Here is a 16,212-nt window from a genome sequence, read left to right on the forward strand (position 1 = left end):
AGGCAGGCCCGGTAATCACACGTCATCTCAGCGAGAGAGGGAAAAAATACTTATGCAAACGAGTTTGTCGAGCAGTGCGCTTTGATAAATGTCTGCAGCATCTGCGCTGCTTGCTGCTGGCTAGTTGATGTACTGTAGCTACAAACGATTGACATGCTCAGGGTGGAATCAACTGAGTATGGTGAATAGAACGCCATGGTTACAGGTTTCATTTGCTTTCGATGACAGAATGTTGGACATGTCGGGATCAATGCCATTTTTGGCGATGTGAACGCTGTCATTGGAGTCTAAAGGCAGGGGTTACCACTCCTGACCCCGGAAGGCAACTCTGAAGGTTCCTCCTCCACAAAAGCATCTAACCTGATCAAAATATCTGTGATCTATTCAACAAAAAAGCAACAACAGAAAAAACGGCAACGTTGAACGCAGCAATGATCGCAAACTGCAACTACTACACGTTTAGTCAGGTCAACATTCTGGTGACCACGTGCCAAAACTGTGAATGTGAAATGTCAAGTATGTGCCATTACTAACCATTCACCTGCAGTACATGGGTCTGGTAGAGCTCTTCATATCCATACGCATGACAGCTGTAGTTCCCCATATGAATGGTTGTCACCTTGGTGATGTAGAGGGAGCTGTCATCACCAAAGTCCTATTTGGGAGAAGAGGAAGGTGGCAGTGGAGGATGGTGAGGAAGGGAATAAGGGAGGGGAGGGGGGGGGGGTTGGGGACGAATGGAGGGAGGGAGGAGGAGGGAGGGCATACAACAGGGGAGCATGGAGTGATGGGAAGCATATTAGACAATGAATCAACGTGGTCCCTGGGTGTTGGGAGGGGCGTGGGGATTTGAGCCCCGTCGTCACGCTCACTCAGTCTGATAAATAGGAAGGGTTAAAAATACAAAGAACATTAGTGTGATTAATGGAGCCAGTTGTTGTTTTTCTGGATGCACAACTCACCTGGGGTTTTAGCAGGGGCTTAGGGAGGATTAAGAAACTAAATAGTGGTGTCCCGTATGTGGCGGTCAGAGTGTGTGCAAAGCTACCTACCTGGTAACAAATCTCTCTCCGAACACAGACTAAAGCCTTGGAGTTTCTTGCCACAAGCTATTGTCCCACTGCGTGATTTTAGATAGAAAATATTGCTTCTCTCTTAGCTAACGAGGTGGGTGAGTGGATGAGGACATATCATCTCTAGCGATGCAGAGGAAATACTTAGGACAGACTTCGCAAAACAGTAGAAACTGCTTTAGAAATAAATGACTGTATAGTACAGTACCTGTAGATCACAGGAGGTTGGTGGCACCTTTATTGGGGAGGGCATACTGATGGAAAGAGCTGGAGTGGAGTGAGTGGAATGGTATCAAATACATCGAACCCCTGGTTTCCATGTGTTTGATGCCATTCCATTTGCTCCGCCATTCTTACGAGCCGTCCTCCCCTCAGCAGCCTCCCCCTGTGAGGTAGATATTAAACACTAGACATTTTTTTCTATAGTATGTAGTCCCATAAGGGATATACTTAAACCAGTACAGGTTTATCTGAGATGCTTTTAATTACCTAGACATGTGTGTACACTATGTGGGTGGACCTGAGGCTATAAATGCAATAAAATCCTCTCAAAGTTAAACTAAACAAGAGATGCTGAACACCTTGTTCACACCGCCATTTGGGTCTCAATGATGGACCTTGTAGAGGGAAATGTCTCATAATAAAAAAAATGTAAAGATTTAATACAGTGAGCGGAATTGCTTTACACTTACACATAGTTAATTAGTTCCGCCTTATTTTATAAAGAAGCTAAATATTGTCTGATAAATGTTTCCCTTTCCTTTGAAATGCTAAACCAACCCCGATGCTTCTGTCTATCTCCCCTCCCCCTTTATAATACACTAATATTTGTCTATTGTAGCCATAATAGCGTTTGTGGATTTTCCACAGCATTCCCAAACGGGCGAGTTTGACATGCTAATTAACATATGATATAGCATACTTGTTTGAATAGAGAAAGCGCACTACTTAATTTCATTGCTGAATTATCCCCTTGTGTTTCAGTAAAGGTTGGCCTGTCTGGAACTACTGGAGGTGATGAGTGAAACAAATTGTTTTCTTTCTCCTCAGTACATAGGCTGCTTTGACACAGGCAGTCCAATTCTGATCTTTTTCCACAAATTATTTGACCAATCAGATCAGCTCTTTTGCCAATAATTGGCCACAGGACCAGAACTGCACAGCCTGTGTAAATGCAGCCGTATAGTGCCGCCCTCTCCTTGAAGGCAATCAAAGCAGAGGGGAACAGATTTTATCTTTCCCAAAACACAACTCAATTACTTTGGAGAAAAGTAGCCATTCAATATGTAAAATGTCCCATTTACTAGTGTGTGTGGGGGGTGGAGAGGGAGGGGGAGAGAGGGAGAGAGCGAGAGAGCGACAGAGAGAGAGAGCGACAGAGAGAGAGAGACACAGAGAGAGAGCGAGAGAGCGAGAGAGAGAGAGAGCGGGAGAGGGAGAGAGAGAGCGAGAGAGAGAGAGAGACAGAGAGAGAGAGAGAGAGAGAGAGAGAGAGAGAGAGAGACACAGAGAGAGAGAGAGAGAGAGAGCGGGAGAGAGAGAGCGAGAGAGAGAGAGACAGAGACAGAGACAGAGACAGAGACAGAGACAGAGACACAGACACAGACACAGAGAGAGAGAGAGAGAGAGAGAGAGAGAGAGAGAGAGAGAGAGAGAGAGAGAGAGAGAGAGAGAGAGAGAGAGAGAGAGAGAGAATAATAATACTGCTCTACCTTTACGCTGTAGCAGAGTGCAGACAAATGGGTCTGATTCCAGCATGGGCAAATTGCCACTCAGCCAGTGAAACGTTTCATATGTCAGAGTGCCTTTTGGGTTGGAATTTCAATCACAGCTAAATGTAATATTTGTTTATTGATTGCAAAATGAGATCATTTTCATAGTACAACACGAACAACTCAAGTTGGCCTGTAAATGAATCTACTTTACGCTGACCCGAAGCGACAGATCACAACCCAACGTAGCAGGCGTAGAAAGACGCCTGAACGGAGTTCCCGCTTCTGTTTTTTTTGTCTTTTTTCGGGGGGGAAACGGAAGTTGGGTTGAAAATACTGGATCCCTTGAGAACCGGCAACATCCGCTCTCTGCCAACGCCGCTAGAGGGGCACAGGCAGAGACCAAAGGCCTTCAATCAGTATGAATCATTTCCTTTGTTCTGAATTGAAATGCGGCGGTAGTGCCCAATAGGAGGTAACTCTTTCCCTTGCAGACTGTGTGCATTGTAAGAGCATAAAGCCCCCTAAGAATTACGTGGGAACACATGATACGGAGTGGCACATTGCTTATTGTGAACACCTGCATGTTCTTGCGCATCAGACATTACTTTTGTGAACATGAAGGCATGACAAATAACCTCAAAGTGGTAACTGACAACTGTAATTATCGTCACACACTATTTACCACTGAATACTCCACGGCAACAGTAGCATGTAGCATGTAGCATGTTGCACAGAGGACCTTTTTTTTCTCTCACTTCCTTGTCCTCCCCGTGACCCCGCTTATACACATGGCAGTTGACCTGCATGCCATTGTCTATCTCCATGGCAGCATATAACAAGGCCAATTCGTTAACATGCAAGTAGAGAATACTAATCAGCTGGTGGATTAACACTGTCAGCTGTGGGCTAAACAACTCGCCGGCACCGCCACTCCATAGTTCATTAACCGCATGTTGCCAATTCCCATGCTATGCTATGTTGGGATTTGCTAATATTTATTTTGAACATGGTTTGTGCTCTTTCAGATCAGCACGGCGCCTGGCAGAGTGCCAATGAGACCCAAATCATTACATCATTTCTAATTCGAATAAATGTTAGCTAAAAAGTGAGGAAAAACACAGACCTGTTTTTAATTGGAAATGTAAAAAAACAAGCTGGGAAAATAAAATGAATTAATGGTGTTAATGGGAATTAGCATTTCTCATTTATTTTCCGTGAACCTTTATCTAAAGTTATTGATTATTCTTTGATTTCTTTCAATGTGAAGAGCCCCTGCTGAGAGACATTCTGAGAATAATAAAATATTAACCAACGTTCCAATTATATATTTTTTTCCTTAAAACACACCACATCAAAGTTTACAATGTTGGACACTGGTTCAGTGTTTCACGTTGAAAGGCCCATAATGTTTAAAGACACTCTTACTCACATTGACAGTCTTGGAGTGAAAGCCTATGCAGTTTTGGGCTGTAGGACTAACCTGTTTCAACCCTGTTCCCTTGGACTCTGGCTCATACTAGCATGACTTACTTCATGTCGAAACATGATTTTTACAGGGTCCTATAACTTCCCATAAATAAATTCCAACCAGGACAACTGAAACCCTCTGACTCAGCCGACACTCACATTGATGTCCTCCAGGTCCAGGAAGTTGAGTATGATTCCGTTCCTCTTCCAGATGATTGGCGGCCGCAGCGTTCCCTGGATGGCACAAGACAGCACGGTGCTGAGGCCCACTGTTACCGTGGAGACACTCACTCTCTGGTCCTCAGCCAGGCTCAGCTGAACAACCTCTGTAGTGTGGGGTGGGGCGAAGAGGGCGAGAGATAGAGAGAGCGAGAGAGACATACAGTAGGGGAGTGAGAGAGAGGAGAGGAGAGGGGGGAGAGAAAGAGAGAGAGAAATAGGGGGTGAGAGAGAGAAAGAAAGAAAGAAAGAAAGAAAGAAAGAAAGAAAGAAAGAAAGAAAGAAAGAAAGAAAGAAAGAAGAAAATAAAAAAAGAAAGAAAAAAAGAAAGAAACCCAATAAAAGAGATGAGCTGGTGGAACTGAACCAAAGACAGACTTTATTCATCACAGAACACACAGTAGGGGATACAAACACAGCTGTGTGAGAGGGAACGGTGTCTGATCTGAGGACGAGAGCAGGACATTGTGGAAATATAATTTCTCTCATTAAGGAAGATTTACATTCAGCTGACTAGCAAGTCCAATTTGTTTCACCTTTAAGGAAAATCAAGAAGCACTGTTCCAGAGTGTCCCCGGGGCCCATATACAGAAAGGAAGAGAGAGGGATGAGAGAGGGATGGATGAATGAGGGATGACAGGTAAGAATGTAATAAATACACTGAGTGTACAAAACATTAGGAACACCTTCTCTTTCCATGGAATAGACTGACCAGGTGATTCCAGGTGAAAACTATGATCCCTTATTGATGTCACTTCAATCAGTGTAGATGAAGGGGAGGAGACAGGTTAAAGAATGTTTCATCCTTGAGACAATTGAGACATGGATTGTGTATGTGTGCCATTCAGAGGGTGAATGGGCAGACCAAAGGTTTAAGTGCATTTGAACGGGGTCTGGTAGTAGGTGCCAGGTGCACCGGTTTGAGTGTGTCAAAAACTGCCATGCGGCTGGGTTTTTCACACTCGACAGTTTCTCGTGTGTATCAAAAATGGTCCGCCACCCAAAGGACATCCAGCCGACTTTACACAACTGTGGGAAGCATTGGAGTCAACATGGGCCAGCATCCCTGTGGAACGCTTTCGACACCTTGCAGAGTCCATACCCAGACAAATTGAGCCTGTTCTGAGGGCAAAAGGGGTTGCAACTCAATATTAGGAAAGTGTTCCTAATGTTTTGTACACTCAGTGTATGTCTGAATGACCCTGGGTCAAAATTGGTTGGGGTCTTTAGGAAGAGTATAAGTCATTCAATAAAACAAAGATTCCCAGACACCTGACAGATATCGAAACCGAGCCGACCATGCATGAACTCCTGAGCTGTTCCCCTGTTCCCTTCCCACTCTGAAATGGATTGGATGGAAACAGTTGGCTCTCTCTTCCCCCGTGTGACCTATATGAAATTACAATGTGCCATCCTCTCCTGCTGGTCTATACTTTCCTTACAGTCGGTATTGCTACAGTACATGACTGTAACAAACACTACTGGATGTGTAGGGGAATCCAATGGTTTGAGACACACAATGTTGCTTCCTCTCGTCGACTCACCCTGGTTCATGTTAGTACACATTGCTTGTGACAAATCTCCCCTGCTTTTCTCGCAGAAGCAATTCACGATGTTCTGATCCACCTCTTATAAAGACTTACGTAAACCCAATTCATCAGGCTCTGAAAGCAGAGAGCTAGCGGAGCACCGAACACAAACTGTTTGAGAGGGAAACATTTACTGTTGCCGTCTAATGATATCATTAAGTCAAGAACTACTTAGATTGCTACACTGCTTGCTGTTTCTTCGTGCAGTTACAAAACATACCAAGAGAGGCGAAACACTGAATTTATAGTAAAGTAACCAAGGGTTACTTATAGGATTAGTGAAACACTGAATTTATAGTAAAAATAACCAAGGGTTACGTACTGGATTAGTGAAACACTGAATTTATAGTAAAATAACCAAGGGTTACTTATAGGATTAGTGAAACACTGAATTTATAGTAAAATAACCAAGGGTTACTTACTGGATTAGTGAAACACTGAATTTATAGTTACTTACTGGATTAGTGAAACACTAAAGTAACCAAGGGTTACTTACTGGATTAGTGAAACACTGAATTTATAGTAAAATAACCAAGGGTTACTTACTGGATTAGTGAAACACTGAATTTATAGTAAAATAACCAAGGGTTACTTACTGGATTAGTGAAACACTGAATTTATAGTAAAATAACCAAGGGTTACTTACTGGATTAGTGAAACACTGCATTTATAGTAAAATAACCAAGGGTTACTTACTGGATTAGTGAAACACTGAATTTATAGTAAAATAACCAAGGGTTACTTACTGGATTAGTGAAACACTGAATTTATAGTAAAATAACCAAGGGTTACTTACTGGATTGGTGAGATTAGGAGAGCACATCTAATAGTGTGCCTTTTGGGGGCCCGAAGTGAGATAGACCTTTTAACGTCTATTTTCTGCAATTCTACACATTTTGCCATGGGGTGTAAAGAAAATGTTGCAGTTTTAAAGCAAGTGTTCTGCAAATCTACACATGTTGCCATGGGGCAGAGCGAAAGGATGTGGAGTTTTACAGCACATTTCATGCAATTCTACCCATTTTGCCATGGAAGGGAGATAAATTGTTGCAGTTTCAAAGCAAATTCCCTTATGACTTATGCCATGTTAATTATGATATCTGAGTGAGAATGACTAACAAAACCAACGGGGCCTCCTGGAGGTCAGGGCCCCTGGGCACATGCCCTGCATGCGCGGTCGGTATTCGGCCATTATTAGGCCCGAATACAAGTTTAGATAACTGGCTAGACAAACTCCCTCTAAAAACTGTTAGCTGACATGGCTAATTGAGTGACTGTCAGTGACTGACATATCAAGAGTAAAACATTTGTAAATTGTACCTGTTATGTATTCTACTATTCTTACTCTGTTTTAAGTTGAGGACCCCGACTGAGTTCCAAAATAAAACAATATACATTTTTTTCATATGATACGTTGCCACTTCCAGGTAGGGTTTAATCTACCCCACAGTAATTGGGGTGACATGGTGGGCCATGAGAGGTAGGCCAATGCAGAGCAGAATACATTGATTTGACATGGCTAGCTAGGGAGCCTACTCCTCACTACAACTGGCCTCTTATGTACACTGCATACCTTTATGTTACTGGTATCACAATATGCAGAGAGAAGGATTGTGCAAATGACTGAGTGGTCAGTTTCCTTTTTTGCCCTCCAATGTTACATGTACAGTATATGAGTAGAGAGTAAAGTTGTTGAAAAGGACATATTCATTTGCAGGGTCTTGAGAGATGTCTCCAAACCGAAAGCAAAACTGAAGTGAGGAGGAAATTCGTCAACTCTTGAAGGACAGTGAAGGTTGATAAAACTGATAGATCATTGTTAAAACCAACAGATTTCAGGCTTCTAAATTCCGCCATAATATATACACTTTGACACAAATGAGCTGAATCAAATGTCAAATTCAGAGTGCACTAAGATGGAGGTTATTGCAGAGTCAACCTGGCAACTTTTCAAACACACTCCGTATAGAAATTCAGCCTACACTGTTTTGTCTGGCAAAAAAAAGCAATACAAAAACACACCCACACAAAAAAATGTCCATGTTAGAACGGTGGTGGTTTCATCTTTTGTTGGCTCTGAGCAATTCGATGTGAAATAAATCCTGATGCAAAATGGAGATTTTGACTCCAGCTTTGGAGATTGTTGTTCCCTGAGGAGAAGCCTCTCTCCGTCCAATTTTTTACCAGCCGACTACACAGGCAAAAGCCTCGTCTTCTGAAGAGCAGAGTGTGTGTGACAAAGGCAGACAAATTACATATCCACTGGCCATGCCTGCACGGTTCTCCCTGCTGGATAGGGTTGACATGACATTATCTCCTTAATGATTCCTAGGCTTGTAACCCATCCAAAAATTGCATGTGTATGAGTAACTTTCCTGCAATTCACAAACTATTGATCCATCAGTGGTAACTGCTAACGCCTGCAATATGCGGTATAGCCATCATGGAGGATGCTCGTTTCTGGCCTCCGCTCCAAAAAACACACACAGAAATGTAAATGCAAAGTAGGAATGAACTCTCCCTGGGAATAACTAATGTGGGCCTCTGAATGCAGCCCAGAAATCTTGTCCCCTTTCTCCTATATTACCTGGGGCTTTAATAATATATCCCTGGAAACAGGGAGAAGAGAGCTTGGCTGTCTGCGAGGTGGGGGTACACAGGAATGAGAGTCGAGGAAAGAGCATTAGACTCGGTAAGAATTCGGCCTAAATGTTTGATTGGTCTCCATAGCTCCACCTCCCAAGCTCCACCTCCATAGCTCCACCTCCCAAGCTCCACCTCCATAGCTCCACCTCCCATCCACCTCCATAGCTCCACCTCCATGATGCCTATGGCATTCTGATGAAGTTGTCAGTGTTGTGGCTAAGGCTTGAGCTGTTGCTTCCATATATCCACATAATTTTCCCGTCTCATGATGCCATCTGTTTTGTGAAGTGCACCAGTCCCTCCTGCAGCAAAGCACCCCCACAACATGATGCTGCTACCCCCGTGCTTCACGGTTGGGATGGTGTTCTTTGGCTTGCAAGCCTCCCCTTATTCCTCCAAACATAACAATGGTCATTATGGCCACACAGTTCTATTCTTGTTTCATCAGACCAGAGGACATTTCTCCAGAAGGTATGATCTTTGTCCCCTTGTGCAGTTGCAAACCGTTGTCTGGCTTTTTATGGCGTTTATGGAGCAGTGGCTTCTTCCTTGCTGAGCAGCCTTTCAATTTATGTTGATATAGGACTCGTTTTACTGTGGATATAGATACTTTTGGACCTGTTTCCTCCAGCATCTTCACAAGGTCCTTTGCTGTTGTTCTGGGATTGATTTGCACTTTTCGCACCAAAATATGTTAATCTCTAGGAGACAGAATGCATCTCCTTCCTGATCGGTATGATGGCTGCGTGGTCCCGTGGTCTTTATACTTGCGTACTATTGTTTGTACAGATGAACATGGTACCTTCAGGCATTTGGAAATTACTCCCAAGGATGAACCAGACTTGTGAAGGTCTACAATTTATTTCTGACATATTGGATGATTTCTTTTGATTTTCCCATGATGTCAAGCAAAGAGGCACTGAGTTTGAAGGTAGGCCTTGAAATACATCCACAGGTACACCTTCAATTGACTCAAATTATGTCAATTAGCCTATCAGAAGCTTCTAAAGCCATGACATAATTTTCTGTAATTTTCCAAGCTGTTTAAAGGCACAGTCAACTTAGTGTATGTAAACTTCTGACCCACTGGAATTGTGATACAGTGTGAAATAATCTCTCTGTAAACAATTGTTGGAAAAATGACTTGTGTCATGCACAAAAGTAGATGTCCGAACCGACTTGCCAACACTATAGTTTGCTAACAAGAAATTTGTGGAGTGGCTGAAAAACGAGTTTTAATGACTCCAACCTAAGTGTATGTAAACTTGCGAATTCAACTGTATATACACTGCTCAAAAAAATAAATGGAACACTTAAACAACACAATGTAACTCCAACTCTATCACACTTCTGTGAAATCAAACTGTCCACTTAGGAAGCAACACTGATTGACAATAAATGTCACATGCTGTTGTGCAAATGGAATAGACAACAGGTGGAAATTATAGGCAATTAGCAAGACACCCCCGATAAAGGAGTGGTTCTGCAGGTGGGGACCACAGAACACTTCTCAGTTCCTATGCTTCCTAGCTGATGTTTTGGTCACTTTTGAATGCTGGCGGTGCTTTCACTCTAGTGGTAGCATGAGACATAGTCTACAACCCACACAAAGTGGCTCGGGTAGTGCAGCTCATCCAGGATGGGACATCAATGCGAGCTGTGGCAAGAAGGTTTGCTGTGTCTGTCAGCGTAGTGTCCAGAGCATGGAGGCGCTACCAGGAGACAGGCCAGTACATCAGGAGACGTGGAGGAGGAGGAGGGCAACAACCATAGGAGGGCAACAACCCAGCAGCAGGACCGCTACCTCCGCCTTTGTGCAAGGAGGAGCAGGAGGAGCACTGCCAGAGCCCTGCAAAATGACCTCCAGCAGGCCACAAATGTGCATGTGTCTGCTCAAACGGTCAGAAACAGTCTCCATGAGGGTGGTATGAGGGCCCGACGTCCACAGGTGGGGGTTGTGCTTACAGCCCAACACCGTGCAGGACGTTTGGCATTTGCCAGAGAACACCAAGATTGGCAAATTCGCCACTGGCGCCCTGTACTCTTCACAGGTGAAAGCAGGTTGACACTGAGCACATGTGACAGAGTCTGGAGACGCCATGGAGAACGTTCTGCTGCCTGCAACATCCTCCAGCATGACCGGTTTGGCGGTGGGTCAGTCATAGTGTGGGGTGGCATTTCTTTGGGGGGCCGCACAGCCCTCCATGTGCTCTCCAGAGGTAGCCTGACTGCCATTAGGTACCGAGATGAGATCCTCAGACCCCCTGTGAGACCATATGCTGGTGCGGTTGGCCTTGGGTTCCTCCTAATGCAAGACAATGCTAGACCTCATGTGGCTGGAGTGTGTCAGCAGTTCCTGCAAGAGGAAGACATTGATGCTATGGACTGGCCCGCCCGTTCCCCAGACCTGAATCCAATTGAGCACATCTGGGACATCATGTCTCGCTCCATCCAATAATGCCACGTTGCACCACAGACTGTCCAGGAGTTGGCAGATGCTTTAGTCCAGGTCTGGGAGGAGATCCCTCAGGAGACCATCCGCCACCTCATCAGGAGCATGCCCAGGCGTTGTAGGGAGGTCATACAGGCACGTGGAGGCCACACACACTGAGCCTCATTTTGACTTGTTTTAAGGACATTACATCAAAGTTGGATCAGCCTGTAGTGTGATTTTCCACTTTAATTTTGAGTGTGACTTCAAATCCAGACCTCCATGGGTTGATAAATTTGATTTCCATTGATCATTTTTGTGTGATTTTGTTGTCAGCACATGTAAAGAAAAAAGTATTTAATAAGAATATTTAATTAATTCAGATCTAGGATGTGTTATTTTAGTGTTCCCTTTATTTTTTTGAGCAGTGTATATTGTAACGACCCTGGGTTTATAAGTGTGGATATTGACTCTGACTCTCGAGCATGCTTTTGCAGCACAGTTGATAGCGCGCTGGACTTCGGGTTAGAAGGTCGAGGGTTCGAGACCTGCTCCCTGCTGTTTCCTTACATTGGTGTCAGAAGTGATCGGACCTTGCATCCACAACAGTGCGTGTGCATGGCCGGTGAGCGCGTTCCTATAAGACATTGAGTCGCGAGGACGCGCTCTTTGAAAAGAGGGAGTAGTGTAACGGTCCTGCGTTTATAAGCGCGGATATCGACTCTGCCGCTCGAGCATGCTTTTGTAGCACACTCGATAGCGAGCTGGACTTCGGGCAAGAAGGTCGAGGGTTCGAGACCTGCTCCATGCCTGTTTCATTACAATATACAGTGGGGTAAAAAAGTATTTAATCAGCCACCAATTGTTCAAGTTCTCCCACATAAAAAGATGAGAGAGGCCTGTAATTTTCATCATAGGTACACTTCAAATATGCCAGACAAAATTAGTTTAAAAAATCCAGAAAATAAGAATTAAGGATTTTTTATTTATTTATTTGCAAATTATGGTGGAAAATAAGTATTTGGTCACCTACAAACAAGCACGATTTCTGGATCTCACAGACCTGTAACTTCTTCTTTAAGAGGCTCCTCTGTCCTCCACTCGTTACCTGTATTAATGGCACCTGTTTGAACTTGTTATCAGTATAAAAGACACCTGTCCACAACCTCAAACAGTCACAGTTCAAACTCCGCGAGGGCCAAGACCAAAGAGCTGTCAAAGGACACCAGAAACAAAATTGTAGACCTGCACCAGGCTGGGAAGACTGAATCTGCAATAGGTAAGCAGCTTGGTTTGAAGAAATCAACTGTGGGAGCAATTATTAGGAAATGGAAGACATACAAGACCACTTATAATCTCCCTCGATCTGGGGCTCCACGCAAGAACTCACCCCGTGGGGTCAAAATTATCACAAGAACGGTGAGCAAAAATCCCAGAACCACACAGAGGGACCTAGTGAATGACCTGCAGAGAGCTGGGACCAAAGTAACAAAGCCTACCATCAGTAACACACTAAGCTGCCAGGGACTCAAATCCTGCAGCGCCAGACGTGTCCCCCTGCTTAAGCCAGTACATGCCCAGGCCTGTCTGAAGTTTGCTAGAGAGCATTTGGATGATCCAGAAGAAGATTGGGAGAATGTCATATGGTCAGATGAAACCAAAATATAACTTTTTGGTAAAAACGCAACTCGTCGTGTTTGGAGGACAAAGAATGCTGAGTTGCATCCAAAGCACACCATACCTACTGTGAAGCATGGGGGTGGAAACATCATGCTTTGGGGCTGTTTTTCTGCAAAGGGACCAGGACGACTGATCCGTGTAAAGGAAATAATTAATGGGGCCATGTATCGTGAGATTTTGAGTGAAAACCTCCTTCCATCAGCAAGGGCATTGAAGATGAAACGTGGCTGGGTCTTTCAGCATGACAATGATCCCAAACACACCGCCCGGGCAACGAAGGAGTGGCTTCGTAAGAAGCATTTCAAGGTCCTGGAGTGGCCTAGCCAGTCTCCAGATCTCAACCCCATATAAAATCTTTGGAGGGAGTTGAAAGTCTGTGTTGCCCAGCAACAGCCCCAAAACATCATTGCTCTAGAGGAGATCTGCATGAAGGAATGGGCCAAAATACCAGCAACAGTGTGTGAAAACCTTGTGAAGACTTACAGAAAACGTTTGACCTCTGTCATTGCCAACAAAGGGTATATAACAAAGTATTGAGGTAAACTTTTGTTATTGACCAAATACTTATTTTCCACCATAATTTGCAAATAAATTCATAAAAATCCTACAACGTGATTTTCTGGATTTTTTTTCTCATTTTGTCTGTCATATTTGAAGTGTACCTATGATGAAAATTACAGGCCTCTCTCATCTTTTTAAGTGGGAGAACTTGCACAATTGGTGGCTGACTAAGTACTTTTTTGCCCAATCTTTATCATTTTTAATTATGAGTAGGACAATTATTGATTACCAAAGACTATCTCTAAAGGGCGGCAGGTAGCCTAGCGGTTAGAGTGTACAGCCAGCACTGAAAGGTCACTGGTTTGAATACCAGAGCAGACAAGGTGAAAAATAAAAGCTGTCAATGTGTGTATATACACACTACCATTCAAAAGTTGAGTCACTTAGAAATGTCCTTGTTTTTGAAAGAAAATCTTATTTTTTTGTCCATTAAAATAACATCAAATTGATCAGAAATAGCGTGTAAACATTGTTAGTGTTGTAAATGACTATTGCTGCTGGAAACTGCAGATTTTTTATGGAAAATCTACATAGGCGTACAGAGGCCCATTATCAGCAACCATCACTCCAGTGTTCCAATGGCATGTTGTGTTAGCTAATCCAAGTTTATCATTTTTAAAGGCTAATTGATCATTAGAAAACCCTTTTGCAATTAGGTTAGCACAGCTGAAAACTGTCATCCTGATTAAAGAAGCGATACCACTGGCCTTCTTTAGACTAGTTGAGTATCTGGAGCTTCGGCATTTGCGAGTTTAATTACAGGCTCCAAATGGCCAGAGACAAATAAATGTTTTCTGAAACGCATCAGTCTTTCCTTATTCTGAGAAATGAAGGCTATTCCATGAGAGAAATTGCCAAGAAACTGAAGATTTCGTACAAAGCTGTGTACTACTCTCTTCACAGAACAGCGCAAACTGGCCCTAACCAGAATAGAAAGAGGAGTGGGAGGCCCCGGTGCACAACTGAGTTAGAGGACAGGTACATTAGACTTACACATTTTCAGAAGAAAGTGCTTTGTCTTTGGCCATTTTGAGCCTGTCATCGACCCCACAAATGCTGATGCTCCAGATAGTCAACTAATCTAAAGAAGGCCAGTTATGTTGCTTCTTTAATCAGTATAACAGTTTTCAGCTGTGCTAACATAATTGTAAAAGGGTCTTCTAATGATCAATTAGCCTTTTAAATTGATAAACTTGGATTAGCTAACACAATGTGCCATTGGAACTCAGGAGTGATGGTTGCTGATAATGGGCCTCTGTACACCTACAGTATGTAGATATTCCATTAATAATCAGCTGTTTCCAGTTACAATAGTCATTTACAACATTAAACATGTCTACACTGTATTTCTGATCAATTTGATTTCATTTTAATGCACAAAATATGTGCTTTTCTTTCAAAGGTTACCCCAAACTATTGAACGGTGGTGTATATATATTTTTTTAACCTTTATTTAACTAGGCAAGTCAGTTAGGAAGAAATTATTATTTACAATGACTGCCTACCCCGGCCAAACCCTAACCCGGACAACGCTGGGCTTTTTGTGCGCATCCTATGGGACTCCCAATCACGGCCAGGGTCTGTAGTGATGCCTCTAGCACTGAGATGCTGTACCTTAGACCGCTGCACCACTCTGGAGCCCCACAATATATATAGAGAGTCAGGATAGATCATTTCAAGTTGTATAGAGTCAGGATAGATCATTTCAAGTTGTATAGCGTCAGGATAGATCATTTCAGGTTATAAAGTGTCAAGCTAGATCATTTCAGCTTGTATAGAGTCAGGATAGATCATTTCAGGTTATACAGTGTCAAGCTAGATCATTTCAGGTTATATAGAGAGGATAGATCATTTCAGGTTATACAGTATCAAGCTAGATCATTTCAAGTTGTACAGAGTCAGGCTAGATCATTTCAGGTTATATAGAGTCAGGATAGATCATTTCAGGTTAGGTAGATAGATTAATTAATCGATTCAGGAAATCAACACCTGAAAAGGAATTTGTTTATTTTGCCATTCTTGATACTTGCTACCTATTCTCCAATGTTGCCAAAGCTGCTTAGCAATGGGCTATAAAGCAATTCGGTTTAAAACAGCTCTTAATTGGTGCTCTGTTTCCTCTTGCTGGGCCACATTCTTGTGACTGCATGGTTCCCTCAGTCCATTCCCTAACTGATAGCAATGTGCCACTATTGCAATGTAACATCTGAAGAAAAGCAGCCACATTGGACCTAAAGTACAAACATGCATGCACACACACAAGCACGTGCACACACACACTTTAATGTGTCTTTTCAAAGTGGGGAGAGGCTCTACGCAGATATGCCTCCCCTGAGATCCCTCGGTGACTACAAACAATCCCTGATGTGTTGCTGTACATATAAGCCTGGGCTGTGCAGGTGGGACCTGATACATATGGTTGTTCTATTATCAATTAAAAACAGACCATATTTGCCACGTCCAGTAAAAGGACTTGCAAGGATTTATAAGGTCTTGTAATTTCACACCAAGGCAAAGTGATAAAATACATAAATACACCAGCTAATACATTTTTGGTTCCAGGAACGGTTGAGTTAGGTAGAATTTGTATTTATTAAGAATCCCCATTAGCTGCTGCCATGGCAGCTGCTACTCAGTCCTGGGGTCCAGCAACAGTACCTCTTATTCTGAGAGTGTTGCACACCGAAGAATCCCAGGAACAGTCAAACTAATTGTTAACTCCCAACAAGTTCGAAAACGTTCTGTGGAACATTCCTTTATCTTAAAGCCATAGACATTAAAACCAGTAGATAGTGATAGTGCCGACGTCATCCACGTGTTCCTATGGAAAA

At 43.2% G+C, this 16,212-nt stretch overlaps 1 protein-coding gene across 2 annotated transcripts in view; it reads right to left on the reverse strand.

The window, feature by feature from the left end:
• The window catches only part of LOC118391756 (follistatin-related protein 4-like), a 221,123-nt gene that overhangs the window by 26,096 nt on the left and 178,815 nt on the right, over positions 1-16,212 (reverse strand). For both annotated transcript variants that reach the window (XM_052457656.1, XM_052457655.1), the window contains exons 7-8: positions 4,415-4,581; positions 535-655 (exon numbers count right to left, since the gene is read on the reverse strand). In XM_052457656.1, the coding sequence (XP_052313616.1) occupies positions 535-655; positions 4,415-4,581 (288 nt within the window). The remainder of the gene's footprint in view (positions 1-534; positions 656-4,414; positions 4,582-16,212) is intronic.

The sequence above is a fragment of the Oncorhynchus keta genome, chromosome 12, assembly GCF_023373465.1.
Source record: "Oncorhynchus keta strain PuntledgeMale-10-30-2019 chromosome 12, Oket_V2, whole genome shotgun sequence".
Taxonomy (NCBI): Eukaryota; Metazoa; Chordata; class Actinopteri; order Salmoniformes; family Salmonidae; genus Oncorhynchus; species Oncorhynchus keta.